At 46.4% G+C, this 24,261-nt stretch overlaps 1 protein-coding gene across 2 annotated transcripts in view; it reads left to right on the plus strand.

Moving 5' to 3' along the window:
• The window catches only part of FAF1 (Fas associated factor 1), a 1,413,415-nt gene that overhangs the window by 965,993 nt on the left and 423,161 nt on the right, over nt 1–24,261 (plus strand). For both annotated transcript variants that reach the window (XM_069232690.1, XM_069232691.1), the window contains exon 14: nt 19,379–19,515. In XM_069232690.1, coding sequence (XP_069088791.1) covers nt 19,379–19,515 — 137 coding nt within the window. The remainder of the gene's footprint in view (nt 1–19,378; nt 19,516–24,261) is intronic.

Below are 24,261 nucleotides of genomic sequence, written 5' to 3' on the forward strand. Positions count from 1 at the left end.
CCAAAGGCTTGTACTGAGCTTGCCTCCTGTTAGAAGTCTCAGGGACATAAAAGACTTAATCTGCCAGCACCGGGGCTGTCATGCTGAGAGTCCTGACTTGTTAAGTGATGCCAAATCCAGGCCCCTGAGCCTTGGAAGTGAGTTCTCGTTCAAGCAAGAAGAAACCAAGTTCCTCGACTCCAGAGCTATTTTTGGACTGGGGCAGCTGTCTGATTCTGTGCTGTCTGCACCGGAGCTGAGTGCAAAAACCGCAACCAACACAACAGGCCCAATGCTGCAGCTGCGCCTCTGAAATCCTGCCATAGCGTGAGTCCCTAGTACCATGTCACCGACGTCTGTGGCCCTGTGGTATGATCGTGACACCGCGAAGTCGACTGCTCGCGTCTTGACCTGCCAGATTCTCCCCAACGTGTAACCTCTCCGACTCCATGCAACACCTTTGTTTCCTCATCGTTTTGAAAGGTACTGTGCCTGGGGTCCATGCAACTCCATGACTGGCCTGCACTTTCTCATGAGTGGCGTTAGACAGTTGGGACCTACTCTGTCAAAACGCTGTAATATCTCCAGTTGGACCTTTTGTGTTTATAAGCGCTATACTAAGATTTAGTGTTTGAACATTTTTATCTTTACCTGTGTATGTTGGATTTGGGTTTTTTTGGTCTTGTTTTACTCAGATAAATATTGGCTGTTTTTCTAAACTGGTGTTGAGTACTTTTGTGGTGTTTTCACTGTGTTACGGTGTGTACAAGTACATTACACTTTGCCTTTGAGATAAGCCTGACTGCTCGTGCTAAGCTAGGGGTTATCTTAGCTGTGTGGCTCCCTTACCCTGAATATGGTGAGAGTCCTCACTTGGACAGGGTGCAAACCACTGCCAACTAAAGATCCCATTTCTAACAGTAACTACAACTTGTGCCCCCGCCATGCGCAGTTTTCTCCTGATAATTTTACTACAAGTGTTACATTGATATTATCAATGATGTTATTATAGATGTCATGAGTGATGTAATATGTGGGGTAATTAGCAGACCCACTAGCCCTGGTGCAGAAGTCCTTCTGGCATCACACCAGGGCTAAAAGCATTTTTTAAAATTTTAGCTGTGAAATTGCGTCGGATTTGCGAGTCCATTGCAGATTGTTTTATTTATTTATTTAGAAGTGCGGTCTCCCACGCTTGTTTTAAGTTTAGCCTCCGGATGGGCCAGGTCCCGGGGGCATAAGGGTACATCCAAAAAAAAAAAAGGAGTGGGGCACATGGGGCCCCCCTTCTAAGACTCTTAAGACTCTTGGGGACCACCACCTCCCTGGGGCTTGATCTTTATTATGGAGGGGTCCACACAGATCCCCCTCCTGTTGTTCTTTGAACCTCGGGGACCACCACCTCCCTTGGGTCAAATACATAATTTAAACTGGGAACCAGTTCCTCCCTCCCCCTCAGGGCGATTTCAGCCCCAGGGACCCCATTCTCCAGGGCTCGGCTCTTGTCCTACCCAAGGCACCCAATTTACAGTGATGACGACTGCGGGGGAAGCCTCAAGGGTATCGGTGATCAAACACAAGTATGAATTTTTTGACTATTTATAATCACATTCTCTGGACATGGCTTTTCTTACCAAGACATGGACATATGAGACGTTGGACCTGGATCTAGCAGTTGCTATCCCGACAGGTTACGTCATTTTAGGCAAGACCAGGTATCTAAACGTGGCGGAGGTTTAGCAGTGGTGCACCTAGAGATGTTATGTGAACCCATCAAAAATTTGAACTGTGAAGCTCTTTCTTTCAAATGTAAACTGACCAATAACTATGCTTTTAATGAATTGCTTCTTTATAAGCCACCTCTCCTCAGGGCCAATGTTTTATCTTCCACTAATGATCTCTTAGAACCGTGTACTCAATACTCAGATTACACCATTTTAGGTGATTTTTGACTTTCACTTAAGGGATTACACTAATTATGAAACTATTACTTTTGGAAAATATAAGCTGATTTAACCTAAACCAGTTGGTAAACACCACTACTCACATGGCCGGTCTTACCCTTGATGATTATTTTATTTGTGGCTGGAAGTTTATGGTCAACTTTTGTTTAAATCTCCCAATGGCTAAACAGTCAATTAAGAAATGTTCACTGGCCACTCAATACCGGGCCTGGAATAAGATTCACAAAAATTAATAAAGTGATATTTTAACTATGACCATGCCTCACCTCACAAATGATCTGAGTATAGCTTCAGCCAATTTCTCAGATTGGATCTATGCAGCAGTTTCTGAATTGTCTCTTTTTAAAACTTTGACAAAACATAGCAATAAGCCTACAGCTTATTTTCATCCAAATTTAGGGCTTTCAAACAAAAGTGTCGTAGACAGGAGAAAAAGTGGAGGCAACACTATAGTCCAGCTTAAAGAGATGAATATAAATCACTCATTCGAGATTATAAGCACTTGATTATTCTCAAGAAATAAAAAAAAAAAGTTATGGAGAAAATCTATTCAGCTAAAAATTTGACTAAAGAACTTTTCAAGACTGAGAAAACCCTCACTGGTACTAACTCAACTAATAGTCCAGTGTCTAGTCTATCCTTTTGTGATAAATTAGGCTACTACTTTCAAAATAAAGTAGAGGTAGTCTATGAAGAATTTGACATTACTCGTGTTGCTGATGCTCCTACTTTTAGTGCTGGGTTACCAGCAGCCAGGTGTACCAAGCTCTCAAATTTCCACCTGCGTACTGAAGATGGGGTGATTAAACTCATACTTGACACCAAGTCGGGAGGCCCGTCTGACTCTTGCCCTTACCCCCCCTACCCCCCCCACCCTTTCAAACTCCTTCAAGAAGTTGCTGCGCTAGTGGCCCCTCTCACCTCCTTGTTGAAGAAAATTATTCAAAATGGAAATTTTCTCAATTTCTGGAAAAAAGCCCTAATACTCTCTTTTTAAAAAACAGCTAATCCCAATCCTAAGGAGGAAAAATAAATGCTGGCCCAGTTTCACGCTTGCCAATGCCTGCACAAATTCTCTAAGAACACCTTAATATGGTTCTTTCAGATCACTGAGAGAAAAACGAAATCTTAGACGGAGCTCAATATGGTTTTAGGAAAAATCATAGTACAGAATCAGCTCTGGTGGCAGTCTCTGAGCACAGAGTCTGCCATCATCGACAAGTGAGAGAAGGCTCCGGTGATCCTTTTGGACCTATCTGCAGCCTTGGACATTGGGAGTCATTCTGTCCTCTTGCATCGTTTAAAGGAGATCTGTGGAATAGGGTTGGATCTCTTTAATTCTTTTATAACCAACAGGGAGCACTCTGTTGCCCTAGGAAAGTTCACATCTTGACCATTTTCACTTGCTTGGGGTGTCCCTCAGGGCTCAACACTGAACCCCACATTGTTTAATGTGTATGTGGCACCCTTGGCAAGATTGATTTGCTCCTTTAGCTTTTCAACTGTTTCCTACACTGATGACACCCAAAATTGTGGTGTTGATTTCCAGTGAAGTGGAGGATGTCTTGCGATACTTCAATAGCTGTATGAAGAATGGATGAGACATAATTCGCCAAAACTAAATTCTGAAAAAACAAGTTCCCGCTTTTTGGTAAGGATTCTTCTTTCTGGAATTCTGATTAGTGCCTGCAATCTTACCTTCTGTGATCAGATCAATAAGCTTTCTTCCACCTGTTTCGGCCTTCTGTTAATGTTGAGGAAGATTTTTGCCATTTTCCTTGGATATGCTAGCACCAAGATGCGGGCATTCATTGCGCTTTATAAAATTATATCAATTAACTAATGTGGTCCTACGACCAAAAGAACAATACAGTATCATGTACACTGTTGCACATTATTTGTTTTGGGGACAGTTAGCTTAAGGATGATGTTACGTTTTCAAAAGTTAATGTGAATTGAAATCATTAAGTGAAATACAGGATTATACTGTAATTAGTATAAAAATAGATGAAGCACAAGCTTAATTATGTGGTTAAGAAAATAGAATTATGAAAAAAAAAACAAAAAACTTTTTCTTTGCTAAAAACGATTTGTAGACGGGAGAGACTGTCCAGGCTCTTTTGATAGAGAACTCCCAACGATGGGCACCGATTAGAATTGGTATGTTCAATTACTTTTTTTTATCTTTCTTGAATAGAATATTAATTAAATGGGCAAGATATTTTTCGATCTCTGCATTCAAGAATTATATAGGTTGTAGGGTACTAAAATCCTCAAGAACAGGTAGAATAAAGTTAATACTGCTTTTAGAAGCATGTGTGTTGAGCACTGCAGGATTTTGACGATATTACTTTGCACCTTTGGCTTTATTACTTTAGAGAATTATAGAGCCATTCTTAGTTTTGGTTTTTAATAATGTCATACTAGAAAGCATGGATAAGAAGTGTTAGCTACATGGTTACTTGTTTATAATCTAGATCCCCAAAATAAAAATAAAAATAAATACAGGGTTTTGAAAATCCGGTGTGTCAATTGGACCACGTTCAGAACATTTGGTAAACTTCTGACCTGGCATGACAGCGCTCCTCTGTGGAATAACCCACATTTCCGTGGGTGATTTCAACATGAGTATGAGGGAGTACCTTTGTTGGACCCATTGAGGTAGTTATTGCCTGTGGTATTTTCTTTTTGAGGGGATCTTAATACTTTACAAGTTCTTCGGCAAGAGGCAATTTTTAGAAATTCTTGCAGATCAGGAACTTGCATATTTTTTCCACTATAGGTCTTGAGTGCTGATGGGTTAAAATAGTGTTGAGGGTAGTTGTGATTGTACAGGTTCTTCCAGGTCCCAGAGTTTTCCCATTTGTGGACCTGAGGAAGTTAGAGCAAACTTGTAAGGACTTTCCATTAAAGGTATTTTCTTTGGGGCGGAGTCTAGCAAGGCAGCAAGATGGCAGCTCACTAGAGAGGTTCTGCCAGCCAAACACACCACCCTGCACGAATCCAGCAAGCAGCAGGATGGAAAAATGTTCAGATTGCAGCAATGACACCTGCAACCCACAAGAAACTGACTGTGCAAGTTTGATGGTGCCCCGCTCCTCTCCGGGGCTTGGAGGCGCATGAGCTGAGTAGCAGCCTTTTGCTGGTGATGCAAGGCCTGGGCCAGGTGTGAGTGGAATGGGCCTCACCCTGGGCCCTGGTGCTACTGACTGCTTAACTCCCCCTACAGATCAGGGGCCTGAGGAGAAAGCACTAAATTACCCGACTGTGCCTATTGCTCACCTGGGTCCTTAGGTTTCCACAAGCGGTGGACAGTCCAGTGAGCTCACCCTCCAACCACCAGCAAGTGCGAAACATTGTACTACATTACTGCATGGCAGGCCTCCACACCTGATGCGACAGTCGCTGTGGCTCCGTACCCCATGTCATGTCTGCCGGTGGGACTTGGCGGCGGTCCACCGGCGATAAGGACTGTCAGCGCTGGGATCACGCCATGCCTTACATCCGCTGAGACGTGGCCTGGCTGGGCTGGCAGCGTCTGGACACTCACACAGACCTGAGGGTTGGCGGTTATGCACACTCTCTCAGGAGTGTGCTTGAGGCCATCTTGGATGCTGCCTGGTCCCTTAACACCTTCGCTACATATTTATGGACTGTGTTTTGGGGGGGGTGGGGGTGGGGGGGCGGTACTTGAGCTGGCTTAGGTTAGCAGGTGAGATGTGATATGGCTGCAGGGATGCAGCCACTGAGATTTACCTGGGCACATCATCATTAACTTTCACAATACTTGATGCAGGGTCAACACTACCCTGCATCGACAATCGCCCATTCTAACTACTGTAGGTGCTAGCTGACTCCTGGGACCCACCTCAGATGAGAGCTTGAGCACCGGCCTGTTTGCGCTGGTGGATCACTGCATTAACATAGGGCCCTTCACATGGCAATAAGTAATCTGGTGAATGTAACTCCCCCTCTTATTCAGTGTAGGGCCCCACTGCAGGAGTCATGGTACATGCTCCTCTTTTAAACCTCATGACCACTCTGTGTGCATCGTAACTCATGACTACTAGAGGTGACATGCAGAGCGGACATACCAACTGCTGAAACTTGCCATTGTGCTGCCCCCGGCAGGCCAACTGCTGAATTCTTCGACACCTGGAGGCCCTGGCCCTGCTTGCGCTCCCTGTTGTAGAGATCACTAAGGGCTGTAGCAGGGCTCCAGGTTGAACCGCGCTGCTCTCAGGCTGTGTTCCAGTCCCAATCTCCTCCCCCCAGGCCTCATCAGCTGGTGTTAACCTTAACCGGTGCCATCTTGCTGACCATCATTAATTTCTGCCAGGCATAACATTACCACTCCTGGGCCTCACTATTTTCCTTCATGAACATGGGCATGAACAAAGCTCGACAATCCAAACTCTGCTTCAGGGGCAGACGCCCGACCCGGCAAGTGGAACAGGAGACGCACCTCGAGGCCTCTCCAGACCGCTCTGTAGGAGATGACCATCAGTATGTTGACCTCATAGAACTACTCATGGACGTGAAAACCAGTTTGAAAGCAATTGACACAAAACGTTACATCCTCACCAGCTGCCTGGATCAAGTCAAACAATGCGTAGACACGCATGAAAACAGATTCGACATCCTGGAAAACGTAATCTCGGACGATGCTCAAGTGTACTCCAAAGCACATAATCTGCAGATGGATAAAGTTCTTGACCTCATCAAAGCTAAAAACGAAGACCTCAACGCTAGGTCAGGTGCAACAATCTCGGGATCATTGGGGTCCTGGAATCCACTGCTATTATTAAGATGGAGAACTATGTGAAAAACATGCTTCGTGATCCCTTTGGGGAAGCCCTGTCCACGGTTTTCAGCGTGAAGTGGACTTACTGCGCTCTGAGGCTGAGGTCACCCCTGGGAGTGACGGCTCGCCCATCATTGTGAGCTCATTGAAATATAGAGGTCATGATGTAGTCCTATGATTTGCGCATGACCGTCAGAAAATCCAACATCAGGGGAATGATCTCTCCTTCTACCCAGACTTTACGTTGTCAGTTCAGGCTGCCTGCTAGGAATTCCTACCTACCAAACGACTGCTCTAGCAAACTGAAATTCCTTATACAATGCTATACCCAGCTAAATTATAATTATCTGTTGGCGGCAAGCCTAATTTCTTCACAGATGCGAAATTGGCCCTCAAATTTGCCAAAGACATAACTAAGCGCACACGAACACCCAGAGACTCACCACGCACCTCAGATACAAATCCTCTCAGTGACATTGACTGATGACCTGCTGCTTTGGACTCGTTGGGGGCCCAACCTTCTTCTACGGACCTTGCGTGCCGCAACTGTTGTTCCCCGCACACTCCCCGCAAACAAGTTAACTTGCCATTAAGTTTCTGCTGCACCCACTGTGACGCTTAATATGTTGCATAGACTCACTTAACTGCTATGTATCAACCATAGGGGACATCCTCCTGTTCGGCCCCCCAGACACACCTGATGAGGTTGTGCGTCTGGATATCCTCAACTTCCAGGGATGTTTCCCAAACACACCCTTATACTGAGAGTGGGTTTGAGTGGGAGGGGGCAGAATGGGATTGTTTTTCTTGTTTATTGGTTAGTTTTTTCTCCCCTCCCAGCTTCCATCGCAGTATGATACCTCATTCTAACATGTTTACATGCCACCTTCCTCACTGTACACTCATGCCCTGTTCACATTCTCCTACTCTTAGTGACATGAAATGCATTACATGGAACATTCGGGGGCTTGATGATCAAAGAAAAGCCTGCTTAGTCCATGCATATCTCACTAGACACAAGGTTGACATTTGTTTCTTATAGGAACTACACCTCACGCTTTTGACTCCTCCAGCACTGCACGCCCAGTGGTGCAGTGAAACCTATACCTCACTTTACTCCAACTATGCCAGAGGCTTCACCATGCTTCTGTGCAGAGGGCTCCCTTGGCGATTGACTCATACTATTACTGACAGAGAAGGGTGCTACATCATTCTTACTGGCATACTGCACAGACAGCATGTGATCCTGGCAACTGTACATGGCCCTAATGTAGATGACCCTGAATTCTTCTCAGGGATCTGGAGACAGATTGTTGGCCTTGGATAAAGAGACTTAATATGGGGCGGTGATTTTAATGTGGCTCTGGACGACTGAATGGATCATTCCGGAACCTCCAGACATCCACATCTCAATGCAGCACTGACATTAAACACGCTTATTCAGGATAACTACCTACAGGATATATGAAGGCACACACATGCAGACACACTGGAGGGCACTTGTCTCATTCCACATCTTAATGCGTGGGCCAGAATTCACTACTGGTTAGTCTCTTGTGACATCCAGACGTGAACTGTGGGAGCGACTATTTACTCCGCTCCCTCTCAGATCATGCCCAGTCAGACTCAAACTGCAGATCCACCAGGCGGCCCCCTGCACGTATTTCCTTTCATTTAGGGGGGGTTGAGGTTGCAAAGTCATTAGCACACAACACTGGAAAGATTATGAACCCCCTAAACTTCAGCAGTGGTTCAAAATGAAATATATACTAATGCAAGAATTGTATTATTTGGAAAACGGCTTGGTTTTTCAGCAATCACAAAGTTTCGGTATCTGGAAAAAATACAAGGAAATTGGACTTGTCATTTGTGGCTAGGATTGTATAGCCACCACACTACCATGTGTACCATGTCGAGTTCATAACCAGACAGGTTCATATGCACATGAAATCCGGGGCTGTTTTGGAACATTCTACTACTCAATTCCGAGCTCTCAAGCATCTCAAAAACATATTGTGTTGGACATATTGTGTCACCTCTGGTTTTCTCTCTCTCCTCAGCCTTGGATGCCATACCCAAAACTCTTACACTTCGGGAGAAGCCCCACTTATTTAATTAGCAAACATATTGTAATCTGAAGCCTCCTCTTGCAAGGCTTGCCTGCAAGTGATCCAGGGTACACTGTTGGAGCTACACTGCTTTACATCTCTCTACATGTGAAACTGAAGATTGTAAAACTACTAAACTTTCTGCTCAACTTTCTACCATGCCTTCACCCTTTTAATTGGCCTTTAAAGTCTAACGGAGGATAGCCTGTTTAACTAGAGTAGTGGCCTCCTTTCTTCCAGTGGCGTACATTCCAGTACAGAAAATGAGCGTTTTAAGATATTATTATTTTCTTTAATAAAATAGCTTGCACGTCCATTCCACTTGCTACCAAACTTTACTTTTCTGCCCTTCTGAGGATATAGCAAAAAGACCCTGTTTTCTTTTTCTCCTCTCTCATTGGCAAAGAAACAAGAGGCTCAGATCAGCATACGCAATAATTTACTACTAGGGACCAGATGTACGAAGCTTTTTACCAGTCACAAATGACCTGTCGAGCCACTTGTAACCAGTAAAATGATTTTTGCCATGTACAAAAGGCAAAATGCGACTCGGTAACTTGTATTAATGTTTTGCGAGTGGAATGCGGTCACAAAACATTCATACTTTACCAGTTCCGTAAAGGAGGTGGTAACCCATTTGCAAACGGGACGGGGTCCCCTAGGGACTCCTTCCCCTTTTTTGAATGGGGGCACCAACATTTTTTAAATCCAGGTGTGGTCCCACAGACCAATGTCTACTTTTAAAATATGAAAGAAAACTTCTCATTTTCGTTATTGTAATACATCTGAGCTGCATTACAAAAAAATGCTTTATTTAAAAACCATTCACAGAATGGTTGTCTGCTGACCCAAGCAGGCCACCATCCCTCTGATAGTGGGCATTAGGCTTTGCTTTAGGTCTGCCTTAGACTTAGGTTGACATCTGCTTCTTTAGATAGTTGTTTACCGCAGCAAAGTAGATCTTTGTCAATAAGGGAAGTTCTGGTTTCTCTGATCTTGCATAATGTGTGAAATAAAAAAAAAAAATCTCCTATTTACATTATTTATTTTAGGGTAACACCATTTCCCTGGGTAGCTTAATGGGCATCATTTGTTTGGCCACTTTTTATTGTTTAAAGTAGCACTTTACAAGGTATTGGCAGTTAGAAACAATTGTTTTCAGCACTGTAGTGGAGGCATACGTCTGTGTTTGCTGATTTGTAGAATGGAGCATGATCTGATTATTTGTTATTTTATTATTGTTAAAATTTCCAAATATATACTTCGATATTAAATCCTGGTTTTTCATAAACCCAGAGTACTTATATGATGTCCGCCAATGGGATTACTTTGACTGTGGTGAATCTTGTATGGGTTAGGTAGCCAGGCTGTTTGTGTTCTGTAGGCATCGACGTCTGGTTAATTCACTTTCTTTAAGAAGCAACGACCCGCACAAACACACTGCAAGCGCTCACACGCGTCAGGCCTCTGCATTCCATGGCCTCTTCAGATTTTGACCTAAAGTTCTGGAACTTTCCGATGCTTAGAAATATATTGGTTTAAAATGAAGGCTCTTGAGTCTGCTTTGGATTTGGATATCAAATCAGCCTTATCAATTTGACATTTTAATGCACGGTGTATTTTCAAATAGATTTGCCACTTATTACTTGCGACAGCGGGGCGTTGTTCATCCTCTTGATCATACTCTTCAGTGTACTTGTTACCTAGTGCATTAGCCTAAGGTGTAAGAAAACACTCGGTTTAAGTTGCCTTTCAGGAGCATAATTAAGAATTAATGAGGCTGTACTGTTGGCTAACCCTCAGAATTTCCACATTTTTGCCTTCGTGACCCGTGTTATTAAAAGTCCATTATTTTTACAGACTTTATTAAATTGGATTTTATTAAAGCATTCCATATTTGCATTTGGTCTTTCATAATTCATTATTATTATGACATTTACTTTTTGCCATCGGATCTGAAAACATATCATAAGCTACCCTTTTCTCTTGAAAGAAATGCTAATTTCAAACAGTCCTCTAATGGAAGAGAAAAGCTTTATCAGTTTTTTCATCTAGTCTGATCGTGTTGAGAATACTAATGCCAGACTTCTGTATGCTAATATTGAAGAGGCTCTTGGTCAAAAGCTGGGAATAATTTTCCCTTGAAATAGTTTTATAGTCCTAGACTTTGACTCTTTTAGCTTTGAAAGTTACTTTCAGAGGCTTTGTTGCTTAAATTGTTTGCTGCTACTCCTAAATAGTGCATATGTGGAAAAACACTCACCCATAACGTGCAAAGCACAAGGTCAGGATACTGAAGTGCATTTGTACTTTAGAAAATACACCCGTGTCCATATGTATCTAGCTACATTATGACTGCCAGTAGATCAGGATATGCTAGCCAGAAAATCAGTCGCAACCCTGCTGCTACTCTTTCAAATCCATCCTTACAGGAACTCATTCATCTGCTGCAGACTCTGCATCCACACGTGTCCCATGCGTCAGCCTGCATCGCCTTTGTCCCTTCACCCCAGGCACTCTTGCCACCCCAGGATCCGCTCACCTCTCCATTCCACTCAAGATTCATGAAAACACTCTCTCTTCCATTTAGTTCGCCCTCCATTCCACTCACCTGCCACCCCAAGAATGTACTTGTCAAGCTACCCTCTCTTCAAGTCACCCCACCCCTGTCATCGTCTTCCAGCCCCTGCTAATCTACTTCCAGTCCCAGCACACCCACTTCCAAACCCCATGCGTCCAGTTCCACCCCAGTATTCACGTAAACCCATTCTCTGGCTCTGCGTATTCCCTCTTACCCTCAACTTTCCCTGTAACCCACTGTTTCCTCTCACGTTCTGCATTCTCTCTGTGTACTCTGAATCCCTCCGCAAATCTAGTCTTTCCTTGTCTACTCACCCCATTCCTCCCACCCATCCAACTACATTTACAACATCCAGTTGCCTTCTGTAGAGTAGTGCGAAGTTGTTCTAACTTTCAAATATTTTTGGAAATAATAAATTCAGGATTACAGAACCAGCATGACTTTAAGGGAAATTTAGACATTTCATATCAAGCTGAAAACATGTCCGGCTCTGCTTCTGCCTTTCAGGCCAATATTGTAATATCACATGTCTTAAGATTAATTCAGAACTTACTGGTCTTTACTCAATTTACCCTTAGTACCATTGATTTGTCCATTATGTCACAGTATGGTTGCATATTGTGAAGTGATTTAAAATGTTTTTCTAGGTAAGAACTTAGTCATCAGGACAAGAAACTGTAGGTTTTCTGTGTTGAACTGTCACTTCATGACAACATTCTGTTCAATGTGTTAAATAAAGCACACCTTGCATATAAATAAGATATACCCTAATACTGTGGCAAATTGCCCCAAGTGTAGCGGTGACGCAGCAAACCTACGCCATTTTGTAAGAAGCTGCGTACGTTACAGGGATACTGGAGCAAGTTTTAAGAACTTGTAAACCACACCGCAGAAGAAGAGGAGTGGGAGCTATTGAAAGTAACCTGTTAGGAATGCACCCTCACACCAAAAATCCCAAAAGACCACAGAATTTTCAGACCTCTTGCTTTTGTTAGCCCAAAGAGCCATCACAATGAGAAGGAAGGCACACATGCTTCCCACGGTAGAGAACTGGACACAGCAAATAATATACTGGGCAGAAGTAGAAAGTAAAGCACTTAAGAAGAAAGAGTGGGGTCTGGGGGAAAAACTATTGCAGGGCGATGGGAGGAATTAATACATATCTATAAGGGAAACATTAGTAATGACGACAGACCCACTTAGAAGAAGACAGTAACTATCAATCCAAAAGGAATGTGAAACACACCACCTAAGAAATCAGGCAGTCAGGCTGGAGCCTCGCATAAAAAAAGAAGTTGAAGTAGGGGCCATAGACCGGTGATCCTCATAGGGTAATATAATAAGCAAGAGCCCACTCAAGAAAAGTGTGTAGCATGTCCCATAAAGTGAAAAATATCATCAAAAGAGATAGTGTATGCCCACAAGACTCCTTGAATAGTAAAAGTAGACTGCATTCTTGAACTACCTGCAGTGCAATCTCTAGTGATGCAACTGTTTAAGCGGGTTAATCAAAGTTGAAGACTCTTGACTCAATTGTATGGGAATTAGACAACAAAATAATAGTGAAGATTGATGCACATATGTGCTATAAAGGCAAAAAGTGTTATGATATATAGTATCAGCTGAATATAAACATAGTATACTTATGTAGAAAACGGTGTCATGTTCTATAATGCATAGTTGAGGAATAATTGAAGATGCCAGTAAAGTTTCCTTAAAAAGAAAAAAAAACTGTCCCGTTTGCAGGATTGGACTAGGACAAGAAAGTAGGCCCCAGGCACCAAAATAATAGTGGTCCACATTAGCATTTCAGAGAGCTGAAAAGAGTGCACTTGCAAATCAGAGCAGTTTTGAACTTGTAAAGACACGCTGCACATGGGGTTGCCAAAGCATGGGATTCTGAATGCATTTGCATTTCCTGCTAGCAATGTGTTTGGTAATATCGATGAAATCGTACACTGACCTGTCACTCTAGCCCTTCCGCTACTGCGCTGTTGGCCAATTCGACCCTGCCTGCTAAGCAGTAGCAGCCGCCGCATATGTCAAGGGGGATTTAAAAAAAAAAGAAGACACTACTTACTTTGTAACACCAGTCTCCTGTCGCCGTCTCCTGCTGCCTCGATCCTCTTCCAAGCTCCCCAGCAATCCTGGTGCTGCTTACATGCTAAACATAGCATGTAAGCAGCGTCAGGATTGGTCTGACCAGCAGTTAGTGCCCCTCAGACACAAGCGTGGGATCTTGCTGTGGTTGGAGAAACCTAAGTGCGCATGTGTGTTTGGTCGGCCTGAAATGGCTGGCCAAACACACTTGCGCACCTAGTGCACTCTACCACCTCCCTGTGGCCCAGCCCGCCCCTCTCTGCACCTGCTGACTGTGCCAGCAGATGAAAAATAAAAAGTAAAACGATAGCAAGCTATCGTTTTATTTTTTTATCTGCTGGCTGGTCCAGGGGGGTGACGCCCCTCCGCCACTGCAGAGGAGCCGCCCCTGCTGCTAAGTTGAGGAAAGCACTGCCTACAACTCGCATTGCACTAGAGGAACCTAGCTTGTATAATTTAATGAGTCCTTATTTAACCACATGCAGTGCTGTTTTCGTTGACAAAATGTGGCATGTCAGAAAAAGTGTCTGTAAATGAAGGCTTGTATTGATTTTTTTTAATTGGCTTCGGCAATTTGTTGCCACGTAGTACACCAGTGTGGCTGCGAGTGGGGGAGTAGAGTGTCATAGAGTGGATTTTTTGGAGTGTCATAGAGTGGATTTTTTGGAGTGTCATAAAGTTGAGTAGTGTTCAGTGGCAGAGAGTGTCTTAGAGTGGGGTGGAATAGGGTAGAGTTAGTAGGGTGGTTTGGATTGGAGTAAAGTGAGTGAGTGGATTGGTGTGGGGGATTGGATTTGAGTGGGGTGGATTGAAATGTGGTTGGATGGATTAGATTGGTTTGGGTTGGATGGTTTGCATTTGATTGGAGTGGGGTTGATTGCATTGGGGTATGGTGGGCTGCAGTGGGATGGATTGGATTGGAGTGGGGTGGATTGGATTGGAGTGGGGTGTATTGAATTGGAGTGGGGTGGATTGTAGTGGATTGGAGTAGGTTGGATTGGATTGGGGTTGAGTGATGTGGATTGGAGTGATGTGGATTGGAGTGATGTGGATTGGAGTGATGTGGATTGGAGTGATGTGGATTGGAGTGATGTGGATTGGAGTGGGGTGGATTGGATTGGGGTGGATTGGATTGGAGTGGGGTGGATTGGATTGGAGTGGGGTGGATTGGATTGGAGTGGGGTGGATTGGATTGGAGTGGGGTGGATTGGATTGGAGTGGGGTGGATTGGAGTGGGGCGGGCGGATTGGAGTGGGGCGGGGCGGATTGGATTGGAGTGGGGTGGATTGGATTGGAGTGGGGTGGATTGGATTGGAGTGGGGTGGATTGGATTGGAGTGGGGTGGATTGGATTGGAGTGGGGTGGATTGGATTGGAGTGGGGTGGATTGGATTGGAGTGGGGTGGATTGGAGTGGGGCGGGGCGGATTGGATTGGATTGGAGTGGGGCGGGGCGGATTGGATTGGAGTGGGGCGGGGCGGATTGGATTGGATTGGAGTGGGGCGGATTGGATTGGAGTGGGGCGGATTGGATTGGAGTGGGGCGGATTGGATTGGAGTGGGGCGGATTGGATTGGAGTGGGGCGGATTGGAGTGGGGCGGGGCGGATTGGAGTGGGGCGGGGCGGATTGGAGTGGGGCGGGGCGGATTGGAGTGGGGCGGGGCGGATTGGAGTGGGGCGGGGCGGATTGGAGTGGGGCGGGGCGGATTGGAGTGGGGCGGGGCGGATTGGAGTGGGGCGGATTGGATTGGAGTGGGGCGGGGCGGATTGGAGTGGGGCGGATTGGATTGGAGTGGGGCGGATTGGATTGGAGTGGGGCGGATTGGATTGGAGTGGGGCGGATTGGATTGGAGTGGGGCGGATTGGATTGGAGTGGGGCGGATTGGATTGGAGTGGGGCGGATTGGATTGGAGTGGGGCGGATTGGATTGGAGTGGGGCGGATTGGATTGGAGTGGGGCGGATTGGATTGGAGTGGGGCGGATTGGATTGGAGTGGGGCGGATTGGATTGGAGTGGGGCGGATTGGATTGGAGTGGGGCGGATTGGATTGGAGTGGGGCGGATTGGATTGGAGCGGGGCGGATTGGATTGGAGCGGGGCGGATTGGATTGGAGCGGGGCGGATTGGATTGGAGCGGGGCGGATTGGATTGGGGCGGGGCGGGGCGGATTGGAGTGGGGCGGGGCGGATTGGAGTGGGGCGGGGCGGATTGGAGTGGGGCGGGGCGGATTGGATTGGAGTGGGGCGGGGAGGATTGGATTGGATTGGATTGGATTGGATTGGAGTGGGGCGGGGCGGATTGGATTGGAGTGGGGCGGATTGGATTGGATTGGAGTGGGGCGGGGCGGATTGGAGTGGGACGGATTGGGGCGGAGCGGGGCGGATTGGATTGGGGCGGATTGGGGCGGATTGGATTGGAGCGGGGCGGATTGGATTGGATTGGAGCGGGGCGGATTGGATTGGAGCGGGGCGGATTGGATTGGAGCGGGGCGGATTGGATTGGATTGGAGCGGGGCGGATTGGATTGGAGCGGGCGGATTGGAGCGGATTGGATTGGATTGGAGCGGGGCGGATTGGATTGGGGCGGATTGGATTGGATTGGAGCGGGGCGGATTGGATTGGATTGGAGCGGGCGGATTGGATTGGATTGGAGCGGGCGGATTGGATTGGATTGGATTGGATTGGAGCGGGCGGATTGGATTGGATTGGATTGGAGCGGGGCGGATTGGAGCGGATTGGATTGGATTGGAGCGGGGCGGATTGGAGCGGGGCGGATTGGATTGGAGCGGGGCGGATTGGATTGGGGCGGATTGGATTGGATTGGATTGGAGCGGGGCGGATTGGATTGGATTGGAGCGGGCGGATTGGATTGGATTGGATTGGATTGGATTGGAGCGGGGCGGATTGGATTGGATTGGAGCGGGGCGGATTGGATTGGAGCGGGGTGGATTGGATTGGAGCGGGCGGATTGGATTGGAGCGGGGCGGATTGGATTGGAGCGGGGCGGATTGGATTGGAGCGGGGTGGATTGGATTGGAGCGGGGTGGATTGGATTGGATTGGATTGGAGCGGGGTGGATTGGATTGGATTGGAGCGGGGTGGATTGGATTGAGGTGGACTGAACTGGGATGGGGTGGATTGGGGTAAACTGGGGTGGAGTGGAGTGGATCTGGATGGGGTGTATCAGATTGGAGTGGGGTGGGACGGATCGGAATGAGTGGGATGGATTAGGGCGGTTGGAATGGATTGAGTGTGGTAGATTGGGTTGGAAAGGGGGGGGTGTATTGCACTGTGCTGGCTTGCATTGGGATGGAGTGGGGTGGAATGGATTGTGTTGTACTGGACTGGGTTGGGTTGGAGTGGGGTGGATTGTATTGGTGTAGGGTGGATTAATTGGAGAGGGGTGGACTGAATTGGAGCAGGGTGGCTTAAGGTGGTTTTGAGTGGGGTGGATTGGACTGGAGTAGGGTGGATTAATGTGGACTGGATTAGACTGGAATAGGGTGGATTATAGTGGTTTGGATTGGAGCGGGATTGACGGTGGTGGTATGTGTGGATTAGACTGGAGTGAGGTGGATTGGGTAGCATTGGACTGGAGTGGGTGAATTGGATTTGAGTAGGGTGGCTTGGATTGGAGTGGGACGAATTGGACGAAGGTGGATTGGATTGGCCTGGAGTGTACTGGAGCGGGTGTATTGGATTGAGGTGAGGTGTATTGGAATGGAGTGGGCTAGATTGGACTGGGGTGGATTGGATTGGTGTGGGGTGAATTTAGACGGAGTGAGGTAGATTGGATTGGGGTGAGGTGAGATGAATTTGACTGGGGCAGATTGTTTTGGATTGGAGTAGGTTGTTTGGAATTGGATTGAGGCAGGCTGGAGTGGGACAGGTTGGATATGGGCAGGCTGGAGTGGGGCAGATTGGATTGGGGCAGATTGTTTTGGATTAAAGTGGGGCAGATTGGAGTGGAGCAAGTCGAAATTGATTGGAGTGGGGAAGGTTGTTTTGTATTGGGGTGGGGCAGGTTGTTTTGTATTGCAGTGTGGTGGATTGGAGTGGGGTAGATTGAATTGGAGTGAAGCGTATGGTTTTGGATTGGAGTGGGGCAGATTGGACTGGGGCAGATTGTTTTGGATTGGAGTGGAGCAGATTGGAGTGGGGCAGATTTGAGTAGGACCAATTGTTTTGGATTGGAGTGGGGTGGATTGTTTTGGAATAAAATGGGGCAGATTGGAGTGAGGTGGATTGGAGGGGGACAAATTGTTTTGGATTGGAGTGGGGTAGATTGTTTTGGATTGGAGTGGGGTAGATAGTAGCGGTGCATATTGTTTTGGACTAGAGTGAGGCAGGTTGGAGTGGGGTAGATGGTAGTGGGGCATATTGTTTTGGATCAGAGTAGGACAAACTGGTGTGGTGCTGATTAGACTGTGATGGGTCGATTGGAGTAGCTTTGTTAGAGTGGATTGGACCCGAGTGAGTTGTTTGGATTGGAGTTGGTTGGATTGTAGTGGAGCAGATTGAAATGGGGTGGATTGCACAATTATGTGTTGAGGCATCATCTCAGAAATTACACATGATAAAGAAACAATGTTACTTTGTAATATTTAGAACAAGATAATCAGAATTGTTTGAAAAAATCACCCATGTGGAAAAATCAAAGAAAACATGGGTACTAAGTGTGAAAGAATAAGTTGGCAAAATAAAAATAAAAACTTAGATGTAAACAATAAAACTTTGCAACTTTGTTTGTCCAGGCAAGGCATGTTTCTATTTCTCACAAGCCCTCTTTTTGCAGGGCACTAAAAGTAAATAAAGAACAAAATAGTATCTCAGTCACTTAGGGAGCAGCAGAGTGGCACTGATTAAGTTGAATCAATCAGTGCTTGGTCCCTGCTCCACACAGAGGAACAGTAATGATGCTTGGCCTGCAGTGAAGAATTACGAGGCTGTAAAGAAGAGTGCCAGGCAAGACAACAAATGTTAAGCGACAAGCGGGCTCCGAGCACTTTACTGGACACAACAGTCTCTCGCGAGCAAGACACATGCGCTAGCGCATGCACTCGCAGGCTTGACCCTAAAAAAGACATAAGTGGCAAAAACATTTCTCATGAAAATAGGCTTCCAAAATCGTAGGAGTCCGTAGTCTTGACGTAGAAAGGTGAAAGAAGTAGTATATTTATGGAAGTAGGACGGAGGAAACGTCCTTTGGAACGGACACAGCAGTAAATTGGCATTTGGGAGAATGATGAGAAACAAGCAGATACCTTGCAAATCTGGTCCTATGGGTTAGGGACGTGAAAGAAAATGCAACAAGGATTGGGGAGCTAAAGAGAAATATAAAAACTGATTTCAAAACAACAGTGTGAAATAGAAAAAAACGATATCAAGACAACAGTGAAAAATGACGTGAAAGAAAAGGGAACATTAGCAAAACATTTTTTGTGGTGGGTTGGAAAGAATTAAGAGGAACCTTGATACCAGACTGTGGTAGAAAAGGAATCTGATGTCGGAAGGAGTAAGAGAAGAAATTCCATATTGTGATTTAAAAATACAAAAAACAGGTATGACATTTCAAGGAGACATGTGATGGCTTACAACTCAGAGGTGAATCTAAAGACATTTTCATTGGATAGAACACTGAAGAAATGTCAAACCTGAGAGACGTTGTACCTACATGCTATGCACTTAAAAGAATGTGTATATTTTGGGTAGTACTCGGTCGGTATGCACGTTTATTTGTATTGAAACCTTTTAATTTTTTTCTGAAATATTGCATTGAAACGGTTGGAATAAGTTGTGCTAAATCGATCTCTGATTTAAAGATCTATCTAATGTATTTTTTTAGGTTTCTGACAATGTGCACAAGGCACTTCGGCAGTGTGGTTGCCCAAACCGTTCGAACTCAGAAGACGGATCAGTTTCCACTTTTTCTCATAGTAATGGGGAAAAGGTCCTCTAACGAGGTGCTGAATGTAATACAAGGTAAAGTTCTGCACACATGAATTCTCGCACTGTATCTTGTATGTTAAGAATGATAAACGGCTTGTTAATATCCACTTGTGAGGAGGAGTCTTTCCTTAAAAGTAGCGGTAGAATTAAAGTTTATAATGGGGAGATATACAAAAAAACTCAAAGGATTAGTGAATACCTGAGCTTCTTTAGTAACCAGAGACTGAGTTTAAGCGTTTGACTCCTATCTGTTTGTTTGGGTCTTTGTGATGAAGAATTACACTTGTTTTTTCTACTTCCTGGTTTTATTTGTTATCAGAGTTAGGGACCCTTGTATACTTTGACCCTCAGTCAGACTTTGAGGCAGTCACATTTCATTGCAACTGCTAGAAATAGGATTTTTTATTGTTGGTACAATACTTTGTAATTTTTTACTTCTATTTCGTGCATCTGCTAGAGACGTCTAGCTGCAGATTCCTTACCTTAGAATTATCCCAGTCATCATACTGGATCCAGAAGATTATTTATGAGCAAGTACCCCTCCACGCTGATATGGTGGAGTCATTCGTCTCCAAGTGCGTCATCGGCGCCATCCGCACCCGATGTGTCATCTATGGCACCAATATAGGCCACCTACCTAGACGAGCTGACACCAGTTCTTTTCTTTCCATGCCAGCCGATGCAGATCTGGGAAGAGCTACCCCGTGATACACTTTTTTGACTGAGCCTTTTCAACAATTTGTTGAGTCTTTTTCGAGGTTTTACTTCATGGTGTAGCAGGGATGTCATCCAAGAAGGCTGGCTTCAAACTCTATGGCACCTATCACCGACCGATGTCGGTGACGGACCCGCACCTTGTTTGCCTGTGGTACCTCGAGTGCGACCACGACCCGAAGTCGTGCTCCTACTGCCACAGCATGAAGCCAAAGGCTTTGAGGAAGCACTCTCTAAAACTGATGGCGGCTAATTGTGTGACTCTGTGCCGGTCGAGGTCTCAGTTGAGAGGGAGGGACTGGGATCAGTCGCGAAGTCCGAGGTCCTCATCCCATTCAAAATCTTTGGGACATTTGGGTAAGTCTAGGCACAAGAAGAAGTAGTTGAAGCGTGCTTCGACTTTGTGCCTGCAGCCGACAACATGCGTTCTAGGCCTCACTCCAGGGTTGATCCTGCACCTGGGCCAGTTCCACACTTCTCTGAGTTTCCTGGGAGCCAAAGCGACGCGCTCCCCTACCACTCCCCTGAATAGGGAATTTAAGAGGCTGGAGTCACTTGGGAAGAAGATGTTTCTTCGGCCAGCCTGGGATTGTGGTCTGTGAACACCACATGCCTTTTGGGACGCTACTCCCATGCTCTGTGGGACACAGTTGTGCACGTACTACCTAGGAGGACCAGGCCATGCACTGCTAAGTTGTAGCAGACAGTAGAGATGCAACAAAGTTCACTAATTGCTGTGGATTCAATACGATCAACTTGCTAGCCAGAGCAGTTACGTCAACGGTGGCCCTTAGGCACCACACCTGGCTACAAACTACTGTTTTTTCACTTGATGTTGTGTCTTCTTGAATGGACATGCCCTTTGATGGCTCCAGTCTCTTCAGATAGAAAGCTGACTTGGCACTTGAGAGATTTCATAACAATTGGTCTATGGCCCGGTCCTTGTGCTTATATTCAGCCCGCCCCATCCCAAGTCCGCTTTTGGTGGTTTCTGTGGCTACGGAAGGGGCTACCAACCTCACCAGTTTCCACCCAGCCGCTGTGCCATGCATGCTCCACAGCCCCTGTGTGTCTAAGGGCGTGTGAATCAGGCAGCCAGAGGTGGGATCAGACCATGACCACCATCGACCCGACCCTCTATATTTTCCCCCTTTTAATACTCTCCCCTCCACACACACACACAGCTGCAGCCTCCAGACCCTCCTAACCTACTCCATACCCATCACCAGTTGGTCCCAGGATACGTCATCACCTGCCCCACTAACAGTCCACAACATCAGATAGGTGGGTTTTGCAGATAGTCCAAAAGTGCTACTCACTCCCCTTCCAATTCACTCCTACCTTCATGCCACCATCTGAAGACAAGCTGACGGAGGATCATCTTTCACTTCTCCGCAAGGAAGTTGCTATTCCCTTGACCAAGGGAGCCACAGCAAGGCTCCTGATGCCAGAAGTAGACTGTAGTTGATATTCCTGCTACTTTTTGGTGCCAAAGAAGGATGGAGGCCTTCGTCCTTTCCTGGACCTGCAGTCCATCAATTACTTTCTCAAGAAGCAGAAATTCAAGATGCTCACCTTGGCTCAGATTCTGTCTGCCATGGACCCAGGAGGCTTGATGGTAGCGTTGAGCTTTCAGGACTCATATTTTACATATCCCCGTCCTGCCAGCCCACAGGCATTACTTGCATTTCACATTCGGGGCAAGCATTTCCAGTTTGCTGTGCTTCTTTTTGGCGTGACCAGCACCCCTCGGGTGATGGTGGTGGTTACAGCTCATCTGTGTTGATCAAGGGTGCGAGTCTTCCCCTATCTCGATGACTGGCTGTAAAAGTCACACTCGCCCCAGAATGTTGTTTCCCACCTCCAGACTATGGCAAACCTCCTGCACTCGCTGGGGTTTACTATAAACATGCAGAGGTCACTCCTGACTCCCTCTCAGACGCTCCCTTTCATCTGCGCTATTCTGGACACAGTGCAATTTTGGGGTTATCCTCCCGAGCGCAGAGCCAAGGATGTAGCAAGCTGGCTCTGTATATACTGTACCAAAGTAAGTTATAGTGTACACAGAGTCCAGTGGATCCCCAGAGGCTTTACAGAGACTGAAGTAGATACTCCTAGTGCTTTCTTTTGTGGTAGCGTGGTCAAGCTGTTAGTGCTAAGTGTTTGTTGTACACACACGAGGCACACACTCAATGACTAATTCCAGGCCAATGTTTACTTATTTAAAAATATACTTTGTTACTTTATTTTTAGAACCAAAAGGATCTTAGTTGCAGGTAAGTACAGTTTCAAGAATGTATCACCTTCAAGTATCAAATGCACTTTGCTTGGAATTCACAAATAAAGCAGTTTTCTGGTGAGTAATACTTTTCGGTTTCAAAAGTAGACAGTGCAGTTTTTCATGGAAAGCAATGCAGTCCTAGGGGAGAAAAAGTAACAACACAGTTTGCAGATAAGTACTCGACTTCTGATCCCATTCTTTGGGGGTTAGGGTGTCCACAAGGCATAGTTTAGGAACACACCAGGAGTGCACCACCAGCAACACAGGCCGGCCGGGTGTAGAGGTCAAAGATGGTGTCGGGTGTCCAATGGATTTCTATGAAGACTGGGGAACTCAAAAGAGAACAGTTTGGAGGTAAGTACCCGCGGATGCAGGGCTCGGGCCTGGGGGTTAGATCAGCACTGGGGGGGAGGGGCCCAGGTAAGCACCAAACCGTCACGGGCACAGGGGCGACCGGGTTCAGACACAGCATCGGTCTCCCAATGTTTTCCTGTGAGGTACTCTGGGATCAGAAAGAGGCTGCAGGCTTGGTCCAGGGGGTCAGCGGAAAAAGACCAATGGTGGGACAGGTAAGTTGAGGCTCCTCTGGACATCAATGGACCGTCAATGGGGTTTACCAAGGCCTGGGGGCTGCGGTTACAGGGGTACCTTTTGGCTTCTGGTATTTTCAGCGCTGCAGGCTGCGGGCATTGTCGTGGTTGTCAGGAGGGGTCAACCCAGGGTGTACTTGAGGTCGGAATCGCCTGGGGACTGTCTCTGGTCAGGTGGGCCACCTGTACTCGGGCTGTGGGCCTCAGGTGCAGAGTACGCAGGACTTGCGGATCTGGAGAGCTCCGGAGTCTGTTGGAGGTTTCTTTGTGGACAGGGCGGCTGTCCTCAAGAGAATACGCTCTTAAGGGAAGGCAGACAGTCCTCTGAGGGTTGGTAGGTCACTGGTTTTGCAGGACGAGTCGTCGTCTTGTAGGAGGCGTCTTGAAGCTGCAAACGGGCCGGTAGGTCTGGAGCCAAGTCAGTTGTCTTCTGGAGTCTTCACTGCTGCTGCGGCTCTTCAGTCCTCCTTCTTCTTTAGGTCACCAGGAATCTAAAGAGCAAGGTTCAAGGGTGCCCCTAAATAGTAGATTTGGGAACGTTACAGGGGTCAGCGGGCAGTAGCCAGTGGCTACTAACCCGAAGGGTGGCTACACTGTTCCTTCACCCACTCTTTTTGGGGAGAGTGACACATACCTAACCCTATTGGCTATCTCCCTCCAAACCAAGATGGAGGATTCTGCCAGGAGGGGTTCACCTCAGCTCTGGACACCCTATGGGTGGTACCAGTTAGGGTGGACACTCCTCCTGGTGTTTACTAATTTTCCTGCTGGACCTGCCGCCAAAAGTGGGGCTTGGTCCTAGGGGGCGGACATCTTCACTAGCTGGAGTGCCCTGAGGCATCAGAACAAAAGACAGGCCTTTGAGGCTCACTGCCAAGTTTTGCTGATCCTGGAGGGGAGCAGAGCAGGCTTCGTCTCCAACCCCTGAGAGCACAAAGGTCCTCCCCCCAATGGGCACAGAAGCTTGTCTGGTGCTGGCAGGCTGCCACAGACCGGTCAGCCTTACATTAGAGAGTTGGGTGAATGTCAGGGTGCATCTCTAAAATGCCCTTTGTGTGTATTTTACAATAAATCCAACACTGGTATCACTGTGGGTTTATTAAGCTGAGAGGTTAGATACCAAACTTCCCACCATTCAGTGAAGCTATCATGGAGCTGTGGAGTTCGTAATGACAAACTCCCAACCCATGACTC

Source organism: Pleurodeles waltl, chromosome 4_2, assembly GCF_031143425.1.
Source record: "Pleurodeles waltl isolate 20211129_DDA chromosome 4_2, aPleWal1.hap1.20221129, whole genome shotgun sequence".
NCBI lineage: Eukaryota > Metazoa > Chordata > Amphibia > Caudata > Salamandridae > Pleurodeles > Pleurodeles waltl.